Genomic DNA, 18,115 nt, shown 5'->3' with positions numbered 1-18,115 from the left:
AGATTCCATGACATCTTGGTCGGTGTTTCTTATTTCTTGCAGTCTCATGATGGAAATTTTGTGTATTGTCCCTTAAGTCTGTTATTATTTTTACATAACCAGTCTGAGTGAGTGAGTTTACATTGTATGTGGAAATGTAGGTGATTGTTTTGACTTAATTTTGGATTTTGTATTGTTCTTTTGTGTGTGAGGTGTTAAGGCATTCTAATTTTTATGATCGCATGTTTTCTTCTGAATGGCAGCCCACCATATCTGAGTGCTGCCTTCTCTGCCAACTCTGGTGTTGCTTGGTTCAGCTGGTAGTAGAATGTTCCTTAAAAAACCTTTCATGGGTGACTGTCAAGGGATCACCTGTGGTGGGACTAAGTCCCAAGTTACAACTCTAGATATGATCTAGTGAGGGAATAGTGGGGTGTGACTTGATGATAGATGGAGTTTGTTTAGAAGTAGCTCACCGGACAAATTTTTTCTATTTGTTCTAGATATATCCAGGTGCTCCTTGTGGAGGCTTGATCTGACTTTAGTTAAAGTTATTATTTTGAAGAAAAGTTAAAATGATTGATCCTAAACATTACATCCATTTATTGTTTTATAAAAAAAAAACAAAAAACAATTATTTATCTAAAAATAAATGTTTTAACTGTGGATCAGTACACTATTAAAATAATCTTTGTAGTAAGCACTCATAATTTTCAGGATCCTAAAGTAGAACTGATTTACTAGTAAATTACAAACATGTTTTTAATTGTGTCATTCATATTATGATTATATTTTGAATATATGAAAACTTTTATTATATAAAATGTTATTTTTAAACTGTTAATCAGATCTGTTAATAATTAAAAGAAAAAAAGAAGAATATTTGCAGATATAAGAATTGAGATAAAACTAGTAAATTTTAATGTAGTTTTTCTAATCCTGTTGTTTGTACACTTGTTCGAATAATTTCCGCCTTGGTATAATACCTTGGTTAGGAGTAATTATCCTGTATATAAATCGCTGATTCAGCTATTAATAAATAAAGAGATTGTTCACTTTATGTTTAAATATGATCCTTAAACGTTTTATGAATAGTTTAACAAACGTTTAACAAACTTTGTTAATTAATTTATGATTAAATGAATAGTGTACATGTTTACTGTGTGAATGCTTAATTTTGACTGAACAATACAGGAATAGTAATACTGTTAACATTATTAATATAAAAGATCAGCTGTTAACAAGTCTAGCTGAATATAGATGAATTCAATTATTTTACAGTGAGTAAGAAGAACTATACAGGTAATACATTTATTTACTTTTACAAAATAATAAAGAGGAGTTGATACATGAGTCTGAACAACACGTACTAGTTCTAAATAAAGTTTTATGAAATATTAATCTCCATAGTAATTAAGTGATTTTACACTAAAAAATTATTCTAATCATTTTATTCTAAATTATATATACTCTAAATTTTACTCTAAAACCCATTGAGCTGGTCTAGTGGTAAACCATTTGTTTAACTGCTGATTTTCAAAGTTGGTTTTGAGGTTCAAATTCTGGTAAAAGTTACTTACTTTTTATACATTCATATTTGAATACTAGACAGTGGATACGTGTTCTTTGGTGTTTGGAGTTCAATTAACCACACATCTTAGGAATGGCTGACCTGAGTCTGTATAAGACTACATGTCGTACATTTTATTTACATGTCATACATATCATCCTCATCTCATTGGGCCTTGGGGGAGGGGATTGCTTATTATTCATTGTTTGAACAGATTGCTATGTACACAATAGGAATAATAATAATTTTACTCTTAATAATATTGGATATATTCTTTAAATATATCCAGTATTTAATACATCCATTTCAGAAAACAGGAGAAAGTGAAAAACATTTAATTTTATGAATGCTATCGTATGAGTATAAATTATTAACTTGCAAGTCATTGTTCTCACATACAAAATTTATTAATTAAACTAACTCGTAGATCTGTGTTGAGGGAGTTGACAAAAATTTAAAGGACTTTAGTAAAGTATCATGGATGCATGCTGTTACTGATCTGCTGAAGTTAAGAAAGAATTGAGACATCTCCAAAGGTTTTTTATTTGATAATATTTTAAGTTTAAAAAAAAATATTTTTTTGTTAAAGTTTATTTTTTTTGTTGATAATCATAGTTTACAAAATTAATGAAGGAAATTCTTTAAAAAAAAATTTTATATATATATATGGTGTATGTCTGTCATTAGACAGAATAATAATTTTTTCAGACTATATATTAATTTGTATTTAAACATCTTTAATTTAACTTTTAGTTTTATTTTTATAAATTTTCTATAAACTTATACAGTATTTGAGCAATTAAGTTTTTATAATTTGTAGTGTAGTTGATTTATAGGGATCTTTAAAGAATTTCTATAACAAATATTGTAACTTATTATAAAAAGTAATATTTAAATATCAGTTACTTATAAATAAGTAATCGAAAAATTATTATGAATAACACATTTTTTCTCTAGTAAAATAATTTACTTCAGTTATTGTAACTGTTGATTTACAATAAAATAATTTTTTACTAGCTGTCTTTTATTAATTTTTTACTTCCTTGTGTGTACAAGGAATTATTGTAATCAAGAAAAATTTCGGTTTTCAGATTTCAATGGAGTATCCATTTGACTAGTTTTGGCATGATATCTATCCGTATGAACATATATATATGTGTGCGTATGTGTCACATAACTCAAAAACGATTAACTGTAGGTTGTTGAAATTTTGGATTTAGGACTGTTGTAACATCTAATTGTGCACCTCCTCTTTTGATTGCAATCTACTAGACACTGAAATTGTAAGATGTTGTAAATTTCACAGCCAAAATTTTATATACACATTGTATATAATTTTTATTTTTAATGTTAATTATACAAGGTTAGCAAGCAAAGGGAGTGTCTGTTATGTTTAGATTATATTGATTACATATACTGATGAATCATACATATGTCAACATAAGTAATATTTTGTCTAAATATAAGTGTTGTTTTTTCAACAAAAATACTTTCTCTGAATTTGTCATTTTACTTTGATTTCTCTAATATATTTTTAATTAAGCATTCAAAAACAAGCTATTGTACAAATATTAATTAAAATAATATTTTTTAAATTTGCCATCTGATTGCAAAAAAAGGACACATTTATTATTGCAATATATAGATTATATTCAGTGAAATTAATCAGTTAAATAAATTACTTTATCAAAAAAGCCGAAAAAAAATTAATTTTGAATTAATTTATATTTGAAATATTAAATAATTTAGTAGTGAAGATTTAGTAGTTCTCTTATTTTTTATATATTTTTGTACACCTTAAAAGTTTATTACATTTTTTCTGATTGTATTGGCAAATTTAATAGTTTGTTATGTTATATGTATTTAATAAATTCTAATTATACTTGCAAGGATGAGTCATTTTAATTTAAGTTTTTAATTTGTAGCAGATTAAAGAAACTGGTGATACATCTAGTTTCCATGGTAAGAAGAAGACCAAATATGTAAATTTATATTCTCAGGAAGGTCTAAAGAAGGATATTATATTACTTAAAGGTATATAAAATTATATATATTTAATGTGAAATATACAAAATATTAAATTCACATTTAAATAAAATTTGTTATATTTCAATATTTCTTTATATTAAATTAAAGGTATATTAAATTTTTATTACTTACCACACAACTATTATTATGGAGTCAAATTTAATTTATAACAGTAAATTACAACTCATATTAAAATTTTCATTTAGAATAATATATTATTATTTAATATGTTTTGTTAGTTGTTTGTTTACCAGATATGTTTAGAATATAAAAAGAAAATTTTTTAAGTCATAATTTTCTTTTCCTTTTAAAATAAAGCACTTACTAGAAAAGGATTATGGAAAGTAAACTTTTAATTATTTAGTTAAAAACAGTTAAAAAGCGCTCATGTTTAAGCTTCATGGCAACAGATCGCCTTTTTGATTTTTCTATTAGTAAGTAGTTTAATAAGCTAATTGGGCTCTTAGGTATTTTCATTTGAACTATTCAGAGACAAAGTCCCGTTATAATGTGGACTTGTTGACCGTGTGAGAGAGTGGCAAAAAAAAGGTAAATTTCATTGAATTCTGTAAATTGGGGCTGGAGAAAGTTTTTCAACATAACAAGTACCTGTCAGAAGTCACAGTAATGGGGATGCCACTCTCTTCAAAAAAGAAGGGCCTCATAATGCCCAAAATGGATAAAGCGCACCATACTGTTGCTTTCAGGTTATGAAGAGGTCTTTGGTGAGGCTGTTGAAGGTTTTCTGATGCCCAATACTGAAAATTTTGCTTGTTTACAGTGTCTGAAAGATGGAAATGAGCTTCATTGCTGCTCTACACAACAGATTCAGAGGCATACCTGAAAGGATTCTCGGACACAAAGTTCTCTGCCTTTCCAGTTTTGCTCACTTAATTCCTGTGCAAGCATCTTTTTGTACAGATGTAGATTCAAATCACCATGCAAAATTTGCCCCACAGATCAATTGGAAATCTTGAGTGCAAAAGCATGTTTTTGAGCAGAACGTTTTGAAACTGCTCCATAGATGCTTTTACAGCAGTGATATTTCCAGGCATTCTGATGGTCCTATGATGGCTAGCTGGTCTCTGTAATGCAAAACCAGTTGCTCTTATGTTTGCAATCCACTTCAGTATTGTTTTCTGATCTGGAACATCCACATTTGCCATTAAGCAGAAGTGCATACGAAATACTCTTTGTGTCAACCTGACCAAGGCATGGTACCTATTGACAAACTTCATCCTCTGCCCAAGTGAAATGGACCTCCCCCACTCTTCAACCTACCACTCCACCTGGTCATTGTCCTTACAAAATGTGAGACTCCATTTTGCTGCACCCGGTGTAATAAAACAATGATAGCCTCCACTATGATTCCTCTAGAGAATTATAGCATAGTTGAAGAATAGAATTGTAGTCTATATCCTATTCAGTTAGCTTACAGAGTTCAGGTAAACAAACTGCATATGTGAGTGTCCAGGCGGCCAATTCACAAGTATCTCCTGTAAATCTTGATGCATGTAAAAGAAACTACGCAGCATTAATGTTTAGTAATCATGCGCTATTACATTTTAAATTATTATGTATATTTTAAATATAAATAAATTAAAACATTTTATTTGAGTTTTTTAAGTCATGAAATTGTCCAAAGGCAGGCAAAATTTCACATATATCTTGGATTAAATTTCCATGTTAATAAACAAATAATAAATTCAGTTCAGTTTTCGTCTTCTGATTATGAGAAATCTGTAGTGCTGTCAGTATTAAGAGATACAACAGGAGGCTCAATTTTGTTTTCTATTATAATATCAAATATCCAATAATTTGGTTCAACAGTATCCGTTACATGTTTTATACAGTTTTCCATTCATCTTGGCCTGTTTTATTGATTGCTTTTAAGCATAAATTTTTAACATCAGATATTTTAAAAAAGCAGTATTTTCTGCTTTTAAAGTAGCTGATCATAACTTATTAGATATAAAATATCTGATATAACTTTTGATTGAAAGTTACATAGCGTACATAACTTTTGACACTTTACATTTTACTTTTAACACTTTTGTAATGCATATAACTTTTGAAAGTTATAGCTACATAATTTTTGATTTGTCCCTAAATTAACTTAATTGGGTTTAGTACACAATGATAGGGAGGTAATAGAAGCAAGGTTTTGCGACTGGATCTTATTAACTCATCAATTTTATACACATTAAAATTACTTTAATATGTGAAGCTCCTTACAATAATTGGACCTTAAGTTCAACGTCTTGAAAAATCACTCTTTTTGAACTAAGCCTCATTTTGATATTTTTGTTTTCAAGACACAGCTGGAATTCATTCCATTTTACATGGATGACAAGGGGCATTGTCTGAGACAATAACCAAATTATCTTTCACTGTCGAGGTAACACATCGCTAAACCATTTCTCAATAAATAAAATTCATGTACTTTTTTACGAATCATGTTTATCAAAATCAACATTTTCTTCAATTGATCTGCAAGGTTTTGTTTTTTTAGGAAATCATAATTCATTGGTAGATTCATACTCGCGAATCACATTGTATACTGAAGCAGCACAACTTGCACTTATGTTAGCAGTTTATTAATGACATCCGATTACTCTGTAATTTGCTTTTGTAAGTATTTAAAATGATGTGTTTTTCTGCATTACTTAAGGGCTTTTTTCATGACCTTTTTTCAGTGGGGATATCAGTAATCATACACTGTTATCAGTTTAATCGGTATCAGACATGGTGTCAAAAAATAATTGTACAACTTGAGTCATACAGACACAAATTCGGGAATACACTACACTCACACTCCAGTAAACTTAAAGTAACAGAAATACAAAAATTGAACACAAGAACAAAAGAGTGATCGTATGAAAAAATCAAGGGTTTTAATAAAACTGAGAAGTCATAACATTATATAAACGTTTGATTACATTGACTACAAATCAATATATGGTGACTGTATATCAGTAATGGTTTTGTTGTTGTGTATAGGTATGGCAATGTTATGAATTGCAGTGAACTGGCACTAATGCATGGGATGTGACTCAGCAGAATCATGACAAATTGCTCACTCACAAAAAGGCAGTGTTTGTTTATTCCTCACTCTGTAACCTAACTGAATACAGTATAGTTTAGTTGAAGAAATTTAAAATGAATTATCTGCCTACAAAAATTAAAATAACTAAATAAGTAAACGATTTACAAGGATAAAATTAAAGAATCTCTATAAAAAATACAGTATGTTCTAAATAACTGAAGTATTGAATATATTATAGATCTTTTTTGGCCTTGTTTAAAATGTTACTCATGAATTGTCCTAAGAAACTGGTTGTCAGGTGCTTCATTTCAAAATTTGTGTGTTTCTTCAGATCTAAATGCTTTAGATATTTTCCTCTTGTAGCCTTTTGATTTTCTTTTTAAAAAGCAGTCAGCTTAATATACTTTGTTATGTCTATTTTATGTTTCAAATTTAGAATTTATTATCAATTAATGCATCCAAGAGATGTTGATTTCAATTTTTTAAACAGTTCCTCAAAACAATACATTTTTTAACGACAAGTCTACATTGTTTGCTAATTTCCAATCCATGATCTGACTATTTTTAATTTTTCTTGTTATGAATTTTTCATAACATTTTTTGATTTCTGTGAAAATAAGTTATCAGTCATAACTTCTGCCTGTTCTTTAATACTGATAGTTGTTAAAAGACATTACTTCCTAGGAATCCAAAATAATTAACAAAAGGATAAAGAGTGTAATATACAAATTTAGGTTACCTACTTATGTACTTTCAAATCAACCTCTGCTTGCAAACTACTAAATCAGGTTAAAATCAAATTAAAAAATCAGCTGATATATTAAACAATACTTGCTTGCAATTGGACAGTGTCTGAAAAGATTAGGATTTTAATTGATTGAACACATGTATCATAATGAAAATTTATTTTGTAATGACCCTCATAATGATATAGGTTCCATCTGCGCAATTCAATTGTTACAGTACAGACATAGAAAAATATAGTTTCCATACATCAGCTCTAATGAAAAATGAAAAATATAAAACAAAGTTGCTTATTAAATTTGAGGTCATTTTTTAAAAAATTTTTGAATATGTAATTTTTTTAAATTTAAAAATTAATTATAAAAAAGTTGCTAATACATTTTTAAAACAAAATATTTATATTCATTTTTTTATTGTAGTTTTAATGATGTTTGATAATTATTGATGTTTGGTTTAGAGTCTAAGAATATGTGAATTTTTTTTTTGTGTATTAAAATCAGTATATTTAAATCATTTTTACTGCAGATTGAAGGAAAAACAAACATGGCAAAACAGAATAACCAAAAATTAAAAGAGCACTAAGTCTAACTTGGCAAACATACAATAAAAAATATCTCCCACTAAAATCCTAAATTCACTATTATAACACACTAGTTCTTCTGGTGTTGCTTTATGCTTGTGAAACTATCTTTTAGTTTAAGAATGAAAGTAAAATGCACCAATTGCTTAAAACAGAAAGGCGAATTATCAGAACTTGTTTAAATAAATGTTATCAAAAGAATGGAGTCTAGTGAATTGCCACAAATATAGCAGTCTACAAATAAGTCGACCCAAGTCTTAGTACAATGAAAAAAAGATTTCCCATTTTTTCCACATATTAAGAATGCCTGAGAACCAAATTCTAAAACAACCTGTCACAAGGAATATTAACAAAAAATCTGTTGAAAATATGTTGGAGAAATCCAGAGATCTTCAAGAAATTGTCTTGAGGGTTGAAGACGCCTGTGATAAAATGAAAATTAACTACGCACTTCAAAACAATAGATTCAATGTTAAAAAATTAGAAAGGCATAACAAAGTGGAGGTCAAAGACCAAATCAGGAAGCAACGATCCAATGGAATGAAATACTGGAAAAATCGAAAGGCCAGACTAATAGAGAAATTCAAGAGGAACTGAAATATGGATGACTAAATTTGTCCAATGTGGCCTCAAAAGTAAAAAAAAAAATCAGTCTATGCATTCTGATATATCATGTAATTTTAAACATTTCGTAGAAACTATTATTATGCTTTAAATGCGAATTCTCTTTCCCATTATGAGAAAATTTATGTTATTTGCTTGTTGAAATGTAAAAGAATTTTGAGGGAAAAGCTGAAGTGTTTCAAATAATTTTAATGTACAATTTTGTTTTTGACTGAGAATTTCTTTCTTGGTAATGGAAAGAACTTAAGCAAAGAGAAACAGTGGACTGAGTAATTCAGCTTGTTTTAAATATTTAAAAACTTTGAAAAAACTTAAAATGACATTATGATTCGTCATTATGAGATTTGTCAGACTAATCATGCTTAATAAATTTTCAAAATTATGTGTATAATGTTTACTTAATTGTGTGTGATTGATTTATCTCCAGGAGACTTTTGTAGTGTCATTCAGACAAATGTAAAGTTACTATATTACTTGCTACCATAGTAATGTTTACCGAATGAATACTAACTACTTTGAAATACTAATACTTATAAAACATAATACTCCATTTAAACGTTATAGTTTATGAGGTACTGTATTTTAGAGTAAAAACATTGTTTCAAAATGTGGTCAGTTGAAAATGTGTTGAGAAAACTATATGTCTTTAAAGAACTTATGCTTTTAAAATATATTTAAACTTATGTATACTGCATTATTTGATATATACATATTGATAATCTTTTTTTAAAGCAGTTCATTTTTATTATGTGCAGGGAGGCATAAGTGTGATTGTCAAGCCAGCAAACATCGCTTAATTAACAATTGTCTAAAATGTGGACGAATTGTTTGTGAACAAGAAGGATCTGGCCCTTGTGTATTCTGTGGCAATCTTGTAAGTTTTAATTTATGCCTTTATTCATGGTGTCTGTTGAGTTATCTTAATCATGCTTGTACATTAATACATTAATATTTATTTGTCATATTGACTCCTCTAACACTTCACAATAGCTTCTTGTCTATCTTTAAACAGTAACATCAAATAACTTAGGACATTTAAGATATTTTTCATAATAAATGACACTTATAATTTTTTTTTTATTGAATAATGTGTTTCAAACAAATAGTGTTTTTTAATTTTTTTATGTGTATGATTTATGTAAAGTTTAGCCATACCATAAAGATTTGTTCAATTTTTATCATTATTTTGAGTAGGTGTGTTCACGTGAGCAGCAAGATATCATAACATCAGGATCAAAGCAGTCAAATGTTTTACTTCAACAACTTATGGATGATAAACCATTATCTCTTACTTCAGCAATTGAACATCGTAATCGGTTACTTGAATATGATAAAACCAGGTAAAAATCTTAAAACATTGTTCTTGTAATGTGCATAACCTTTTTATAACTACGAGTTACAATATCAAATATAACCATTAAATATTCTTTATTTATGAATACATTTTTGCAAAATTCTTGTCACCTGCAAATTATTCTCTTGCAGTACGTTATTTCACAACATGACAATTTGAAGTCATTTCGCATTAATGAACAAGAACTGTTTTGTTTAAATTTAAAATTAGAAAACAAAAATTTTAAATTTGTTTTAAAAATTTAAAGGAAGAAAACATGTTTAAGTTGTAATAGATCTTTTTTTCATTTGGTAGGTATCAGTATTCCAGTAGTTTAGAAAGTTATGGTTTGATAAATTAGTTTGAAGGAGTAAGAGATAATACAATATTTAAATGAAGAAGAAGAAGATTATTTTGTGTTAGTTAACACAATGAGATACAGAAAGACTTTGGCATTAGAATTTATGATATACTCTCTCTCTCTCTCTCTCTCTCTCTCTATATATATATATATATATATATATATATATATATATATATATATATATAATTTATTTTGGTTAAACTTTTTATAGTCCTTTTTTCCCTATATGTAAATATCTACATATACAATATAGTATACTTATAGTCTCTGCAAAGCACAGAATTAGAGAAACATTCTTACCTATAACTTTTTGCTTCATCAAAATGCTTTTGGGCCTAAGCCCATCCTCAGTGATATCTTTTATAAATTCTTAAACTGTTTACAATTTACACAATAACTCTATTAGCTTTATACATTTTGTAAAAAATAAAAATAAATTTAAAGAATTAAAAAACTAGGTATAATTTTTCATTCTTTTTTATTCCTAGTTGAACTAATATTCTAAATTTATTTTAAATATTTTTAAAGATTTTTTTAAATTTTTTAAAAGTATGTATATGTTTTCATTCTTGACTGAACAGATATTTATTCTAAATTTATTTTAAATGTTTTTAAAGTTTTTAAACTTTATTTTTATTTTAAACAAACGATTTTACAAAATGTAAAAAGCTAATAGAGTTACTGTGTAAATTGTAAAAAGTTTAAGAATTTATAAAAAATGTCACTGAGGATGGGCTTAGGCCTAAAAGCATTTTGATGAAGTAAAACATTAAAGGTAAGAATGTTTCTTTAATTCTGTAGTTTGCAGAGACTGAAAGAATATTGTATTTTATATATAGATATATTTATTTATGTAATTTTTTTTTTGCCAGCTTGATGTACAATGATCTATCGTCATGCCATATTCTTGAACAAGACTTATTTTTGTTTTGTTTGTATGTAAAAAGGAGAAAAGTATAAATTGTAAGAAGTTTTTCCTTCCTATTTTTGGTGTATTGTAAGTGACTACTTTTGTGTTTCCCTTTTTAATTTTATTATTTTGATAAATACATTTCATTAATATTATTCTAGCACATCTCTTTTGAAGAATAAGGAGACAGTTGATTCTATGCCTAAATGAGCTGCCCTACAACTCTATCCCATAGGATAACCCCATATATGGCTCATTGTAAATGGTTTTCATCATCTCTTGGTTAAAGGGCTTTTTCAGACTTTTGAGGAAGTATATGGTGGAAGGTGTCTTCCTATAGAGTACACCAACATGACTTCTTATGTCAAATCTTTATTGAAGATGACACCAGTAAATTTTATAACTAATTTTCTCAGTACTTTCTGTTCATGGAATGTGTATTATTCTTCTCCCCTTATGTCTTGTACCAAATTTTATCAATTTTGATTTTGTAGGAGTTTACTTTCAATCTGGGGATTTCTTCTCCGGAAAACCTTTAGAATATAATTCAGTTTCACTTATATTACACTAGAAAATTTTTTCAAGTTGTTGAATATTTTCCTTCTAGAAAAGAATTGATTAGTCATTAATGTTTGAAGTTTTAAATGTGTTCTTGAACTTTGGGGTGTCACTCACATACAAAACAAAGAAAATGGGTTTAAGATTACAGTTTTGTGGTACACCCTGTAAATGGTTATAGCTTGAGCATATGAATTTTTTTCTTTATTATATTGATAATATAATTCACAGCATTGTGTTTCAAAATGAATAACAGGGTTTTAAAGCTATGTAATATTTCTCAAGTTTCACGTATATTAATTTAAATGAAAGAGCAACTCAAACAGTTTTATCTGTGCTAAAACTCATAAACTGTTTCCTGTATCTTCTGCTTGAAAGCGCTGGTGGCAAATTTTGCCAACTTGCTGATTATAGTATGGGATGAATATCCTATCAGCTGGATGTGTGCTGTGTGACTAATGGTGCTCACATTGAACACTTATAGGAAAAGCTGTTTGAGTTGCTCTTTAATTTCATATATAATTTATCAGTATAAGTAAAATTTAATAAAAATTACAACATTTTAAAACCCTGATATTCATTTTGAAATACAAGATATTTTCCACAAAGGTAAGAAGAAAGAAGTCTTCCTTTCAGAGAAGATCTTCTTTCTTTTAGGTAAATCTAGAGTGGTTCCTTTTTCTTATTCATCCAAGAACAGCCCAAGAAATGAATTTTGTCCCTCAGAATTAAAAAAAAATTTTATAGTCAAAAAAATGAATAATCATATAATGTGTAGAGACAAATATTTACTAATGTTTGGTTCATGCTAATGTTTTCCTTTTTTTGAATTTATGTAGTGAAAAGAGAACTCATGTTATTGATGATGAAAGTGATTATTATTCACCAAATTCAGTTTGGCTTTCTGAAACAGAACGTACCCGTTTGAAAGAAAAAGAAGAAGAGCTTAGAGCTGCCAAATATTCAAGACAAAATCGTATAACATTTGATTTTGCAGGTAATTATGTTATGTTATCTAATGAATTATAGTGGTTATAAATATTTTATTTTTTTAACTGACTGAAAAAAGTCTTCTAAGAGAAACCATAATAATTGGTAACCATGGGTATAAAAAGATTTCTTCCTTTACTCACTCTTTCATGTAAAATGATAATTAATTGGTAGTAACATTACCTGATCCATTTTCTTCTACGTACTAAACCTATATTTCCATCTGAATTATGGTTATTTTATCTAACATTATTCATTCCTTCATTCAAATTAACCTAATTTTCTCTGTAACTCTTGGAATTCTTCTATTTAAATAGAAAGTTTTAATTAATTGTAGTTTAGCTTCTAATAAGCTGTACAGAATTCACAACGTATCTCAAAATACATTTCTTATGTAAATCCATCCCTCATTCTGCTTTTAACACATTTTTGTCTTACATTCAGAAAGACAAGAACTATTGACATAAAATTTATCTAACCTTCTTTTATACATTATTTTTTTGTATTTTGCTTGGGTCCTTTTTTATCATTGAAATACATTTTTCAATTTTACTTTGAATATATGGCTCACACCAACCCAAAATTCCGCACCTTAAATATTTGGCATATTGTTATTGTTTTATATGAAGTAAAATTTTCTTGCTAACCATCTCCTTCCCATTAATATCCACTTCTTGGTTTTGCTGATAGTACTTTATGTTCTGTTTTGCAGTCTTCATGAATTTAAAAAAAGTTTTTAAATGATCTTTTGAATTTGTAATAATGTCATATATACATATGTCATATATGCATAGGCTGGGAAAAACATATTTCTTGCTATGTAGATCTTAAATATAATTTATTGTGTACTTCACTTATCCATTTCCATGTATGTATTTGTGGTTCGATTAAAAAATAAATGGAAGTTTAGATTTCCTGGGCTGTGCAAATTCAATTGTCACAATTGTTTTATGTTGTGTTGGTACACTTGTCCCTAATGTATATTTTTACATTGGTAGTCATATTGGATGCTTAGTTTAGTGTTGGCTGTCGAAAAGGGTACGTGTGTTTTGGTATGGTCAGTGTTTTAACTTGCGGAAAAATGGAACAAAGAATTTGCATTAAATTTTTCTTTAAGAATGGAATAAAATGCAGCACCGCATTGGAAATGTTGAATGTTGCTTTTAGTAATTCTTCTATGGACAAAACAAGTTTTTTACAAGTGGTACAAACATTTCTAAGAGGGTAGTGAAGACGTTAAGATGAGTGCCCTGGATATCCCAGCATAACAACCGATGACAGCAAAAAAAAAAAAAAATTGAAGAAATTGGTTATGGATAATCACCAAATTTATCAGAGAGGTAGCTGTTGATGTTAGCATATCATTTGGCTCATGCCAAGTAATCTTTTCAGATGTTTTGGGCAGAAAATATGTGGCAGCCAAAATTGTTAAAAATCAACCAAAAGCATTGCCAAATGAATATTGCCTAGCAGTTGCTGAATGAATTGAGAAAAAATTCAAAATTGTTTAAATGAGTCATAACTGGTGATGAAATATGGGTATGGGTATAATGTCAAAACTAAGACCCAATTGTCCCATGGAAGTTTCCTGAAGACCAAAAAAAGCTCATAAAGTGGAATCAAATGTGAAAGTTGTGATCACTGTATTCTTAGATTTCAGTGGCTTTGTGTATCATGAGTTCATGCCACCAGGTCGTATGATCAGTAAGAAGTACACCTGGAAATTCTATGCCATTTGCAATAACCAATTCAAAGAAGATGCCTGTATTTGTGGTGAAAGAATTCATAGCAATTGCACTACAATAATGCATCTGCTCACACTTCACTGTTTTTTCGTGAACTTTTGCCCAAAAGCAACAATGTTATGATGTCTCAGCCTCTGTATTCACTAGACATGGCTCCTTGTGACTTATTTCTATTCTTTAAGCTGAAAAGAACCATGAAAGGGTATGTTTTACCAACATTGAAAAGTTAAAAACAGAATCAATGAAGGAGCTACACGTCATACCGAAAATTGTGTTCCAGAGTGCTTTGAAGATTGGGAAAAGTGCTGGCACAAATGCATTACATCTGAAGAGGTTACTTTGAAGGTGACAAAATCAATATTGATGATTAAATAAAGATTTTTTTTTGAGAAAAATTAAAATGCTATATATTTTTTTATCAAGCATCATGTATGATTGACTGGCAACAGATAATTATGCCTAACTCGTAAGATTTATTTTAATCTTATGACTCCTTGTGTAATGATAACAAGTATTTGGAATTCCTCTTATTTTAGATTTGGTATAATTTTTCCTTATTACCTTATAAAAAGCCTTTATCGAATAAATGTATTGTATATGTACCTCAGACCAATTTACAGATGATTCCAGAAATTATATTTAATACATAAACTTTTTAATTTTGTACGTTATTTTGCTTATCTAAGTACATTAATATATCTTTCAAACATTTTTATATATTAATTTATTAAATCTACCTTCTGTTCGATCATAGGTTAATATTGTCTCCAGTTAAACTTTTACATTAAGTTTTTCTTCATGATTCTCTATAATAAACAAAAATGAAGTATTATTGAGCAGTAGTAATTTTTTAATGAAACTTTTTTTAATTTAACTAACCAAAACAGTGCAAGAAAACACATTTCAAATTATTATGTACTGTGGCTGTATTACTACATGTTTAAATTTCTGCTTTAATAAAAAAAAGGAAACGAGCAGTTTCATAATGCACATTCTGTTGAATAAGAAAATTATATAAAGAAACTAAATTTATTTGTTGGCCTGTGATATTTACTATAACAGCATAAATTTGTTTCTGGCTGTGTCTGTAAGTTTAATTTGTAAACATGTATATGCTTTTACAACTTAAATTTTTTATAGATTAAAGAAGTTCTTAATTGATGGTTTGAAAAGGTTTAGTGGATATTGTTGGAATGTCTTCTTTTTAGGTCGAAAACTTGTTGAAGAAGCTCCTGACTATGATGAACTATATGATCCAAATGATATGATTTTAAGGAAGATATCAGAAAGTATAAATAATGAATCACAGTCACCATTTTCTGATGATAGCGTTGTGAATCCTGGTTTGCTAATACATCCTAAAGTGAGTAGATCTCAAAATGTCTTATTCAAAATATATTTCAGATTGTTATATTATATGTTCATGTCTTGCCAATCATTCAGATATGTCTAAAAAAGATTTTGACACCCAAAGACAAATGGAATGAAATATTATGTATATGATGATACATAATAGTATTTCCATTATATATATAAAATATTATTATTTTACTGAAATTAATCTTAAGATTCATTTGTATTGTCTATCCTTTGTATTGTTAAATTATATTTTCTACTAAATTCTATTAATATAGACCACCTAATACAGGATATTAAGATAGAACATAACTTATCTTAATTTTACCATGAAAGTACTTTTGTGGGATACAACATTCTCAGTCATGATTGAAATATTTAATTAAAGTGCATATTAAAAATACTAAAATTATGAAAATTGTATATTTATTTATTATAATAGTGCTGCTATCTGTTGTAGTTTTTATAAGATTTTAATATATATAAAATTTCAGTTTGATAAACCATGAGACAGTTTTTAGGGTAACACACTTATGACATAACTAATATGTATCCTACCGTACTTATAGATAACACCATAAAAACAATAAAAAGTACATTAACCCTTTCTGTCACAAGTAAAACGTATGTTCCTAGATCAAATGTAGGTAAAAATTACCTACATGCTCATTTTTAGAAATTTCTTTTCTAGTAAAGTGGTTGTTACAGATAGATAGGTATTCATTTAAAACTGTTAGAAAAGGTCTTTATCATTGTGTATTGCACATAAATAAATAAAAATAAAGTAATATGAAACATATATTTTGCACAATATCTTGTGTATTACACTCTAATAATCTTCAAAACAGCTCAAAATAAAATATATTGCACATTCAAATTACATTTAATAAAATTAGGAACACATATTCTTAGAACTACATATGAGATTTCAAAATAGACATAAATGAATAAAAAAAAGGACTAGAGATTATTTGTTAATTTATTAAAGATTATTTGTTTTTGTAATAAAGATTATGAAGTTTTGAAGTTTCAGAACTACAAATATTTAAACACAGTTGACATATAATTTTCTGGAGCATTCCATACACACAGGCTGTTTGCACTTTATACACATACTGTTAGTTTTTCTGTATTTTGTTTATGAACATAAAGAACAGTTTTTTCTTTTTTCCAGTTTATCACTGTTGATTGTAGATGAAGTACCAGCAAATTGCTGGTACTTCTTCTGTTCCTCTTGCTGTACACACAAGAGCGATAGATTTTTCAATCAAGCTTCAAGTTGGTTAGAGATTTTTGGGTTTTGGAGCCACTCAAAGAGGAATGGAAGCATCTGTATGGCTAGTTTTTTATCAAAATATTTCTTGTTTTTTGCACATCATTGGCTACAAGACACTGGTGTAATATGAAAGAGTTAACCATAGTTATGGCTATCATGCCACTCAATACACACAATGGCCAGCAAATGTCTTTTCTTTGTGGGGAGTACACACTGCAACAGGAATCCAAAGTATCCACCCCCCCCTTTTGTTCCATTGTGAAAGGCTATAATCTCTGGTTTGCCTGTTTCTTCATCAATTCTATTGCTACTGTGCATACTTAATACAAGAAGGGGCAACACGGTTTTTTTTCACTTTCCGAAGAGGAGTGTCATACCATCTGAAAAACCATAAAGCATATCATTCAAAGACTGCTATCGATGAATACAGAAATTCAGGGAGTGTATCCCTTTTGTTTTTTTTGAGGGTGCCAACACAGATGAGTCCTTGCTTTCCCAGTTCTTCAACAGCATGAATGGGGCTAAATAATTGTCAGTTATGTTTCTATTTGCACTGTGGATTGGCTTGAAGCTTGAAGTAAGGTCTGAGTAGGCACCATGGAGGAAAACCGAAGATAACAGGAAGATTTTGATTGAAATATATGATAAATGCTTTTCAAATAAATCGCGTGTTTGAATAGAATTTGAGAATGCAGCAGAGGAGGTAGGCCTGTCATATTTACTAATGAATGAATCCTACTTTCAATCACCACATGTGAAGAGTAATGGGTGGACTGATAAATCTATCAGTGGCTACAAGAAAGTTTTGAAAAGATCAAGGCTGATAATATTTCATGTTGATGAGAGGAAGGAGAGTGGAAAATATCTTTTGTTTTTTAAATTGAGCCAGAAAATAGGGGTCTCTAACAATGAAATAAATGGGGAAAGCAATGAGAAATGAATTAAAAACCGATTGATCAGAATTCTTCCTAGAAATTGAATTTTGGTAGTAAATATTGCTATGTTGCATAAC

General features: G+C 28.5%; 1 protein-coding gene across 2 annotated transcripts in view; it reads left to right on the top strand.

Annotated features, from left to right (window-relative positions):
• The window catches only part of LOC142321611 (activating signal cointegrator 1), a 44,010-nt gene that overhangs the window by 12,147 nt on the left and 13,748 nt on the right, over positions 1–18,115 (top strand). The window contains exons 4-8 of one of the 2 annotated variants that reach the window (XM_075359837.1): positions 3,478–3,583; positions 9,327–9,445; positions 9,766–9,911; positions 12,576–12,733; positions 15,680–15,834. In XM_075359837.1, the coding sequence (XP_075215952.1) occupies positions 3,478–3,583; positions 9,327–9,445; positions 9,766–9,911; positions 12,576–12,733; positions 15,680–15,834 (684 nt within the window). Of the gene's footprint in view, positions 1–3,474; positions 3,584–9,326; positions 9,446–9,765; positions 9,912–12,575; positions 12,734–15,679; positions 15,835–18,115 lie in introns of both variants that reach the window. The other variant, XM_075359836.1, reaches the window with a different exon arrangement.

Source organism: Lycorma delicatula, chromosome 3 (assembly GCF_047948215.1).
Source record: "Lycorma delicatula isolate Av1 chromosome 3, ASM4794821v1, whole genome shotgun sequence".
NCBI classification, from domain to species: Eukaryota; Metazoa; Arthropoda; class Insecta; order Hemiptera; family Fulgoridae; genus Lycorma; species Lycorma delicatula.
This window is presented reverse-complemented; position numbering and strand designations above follow the sequence as displayed.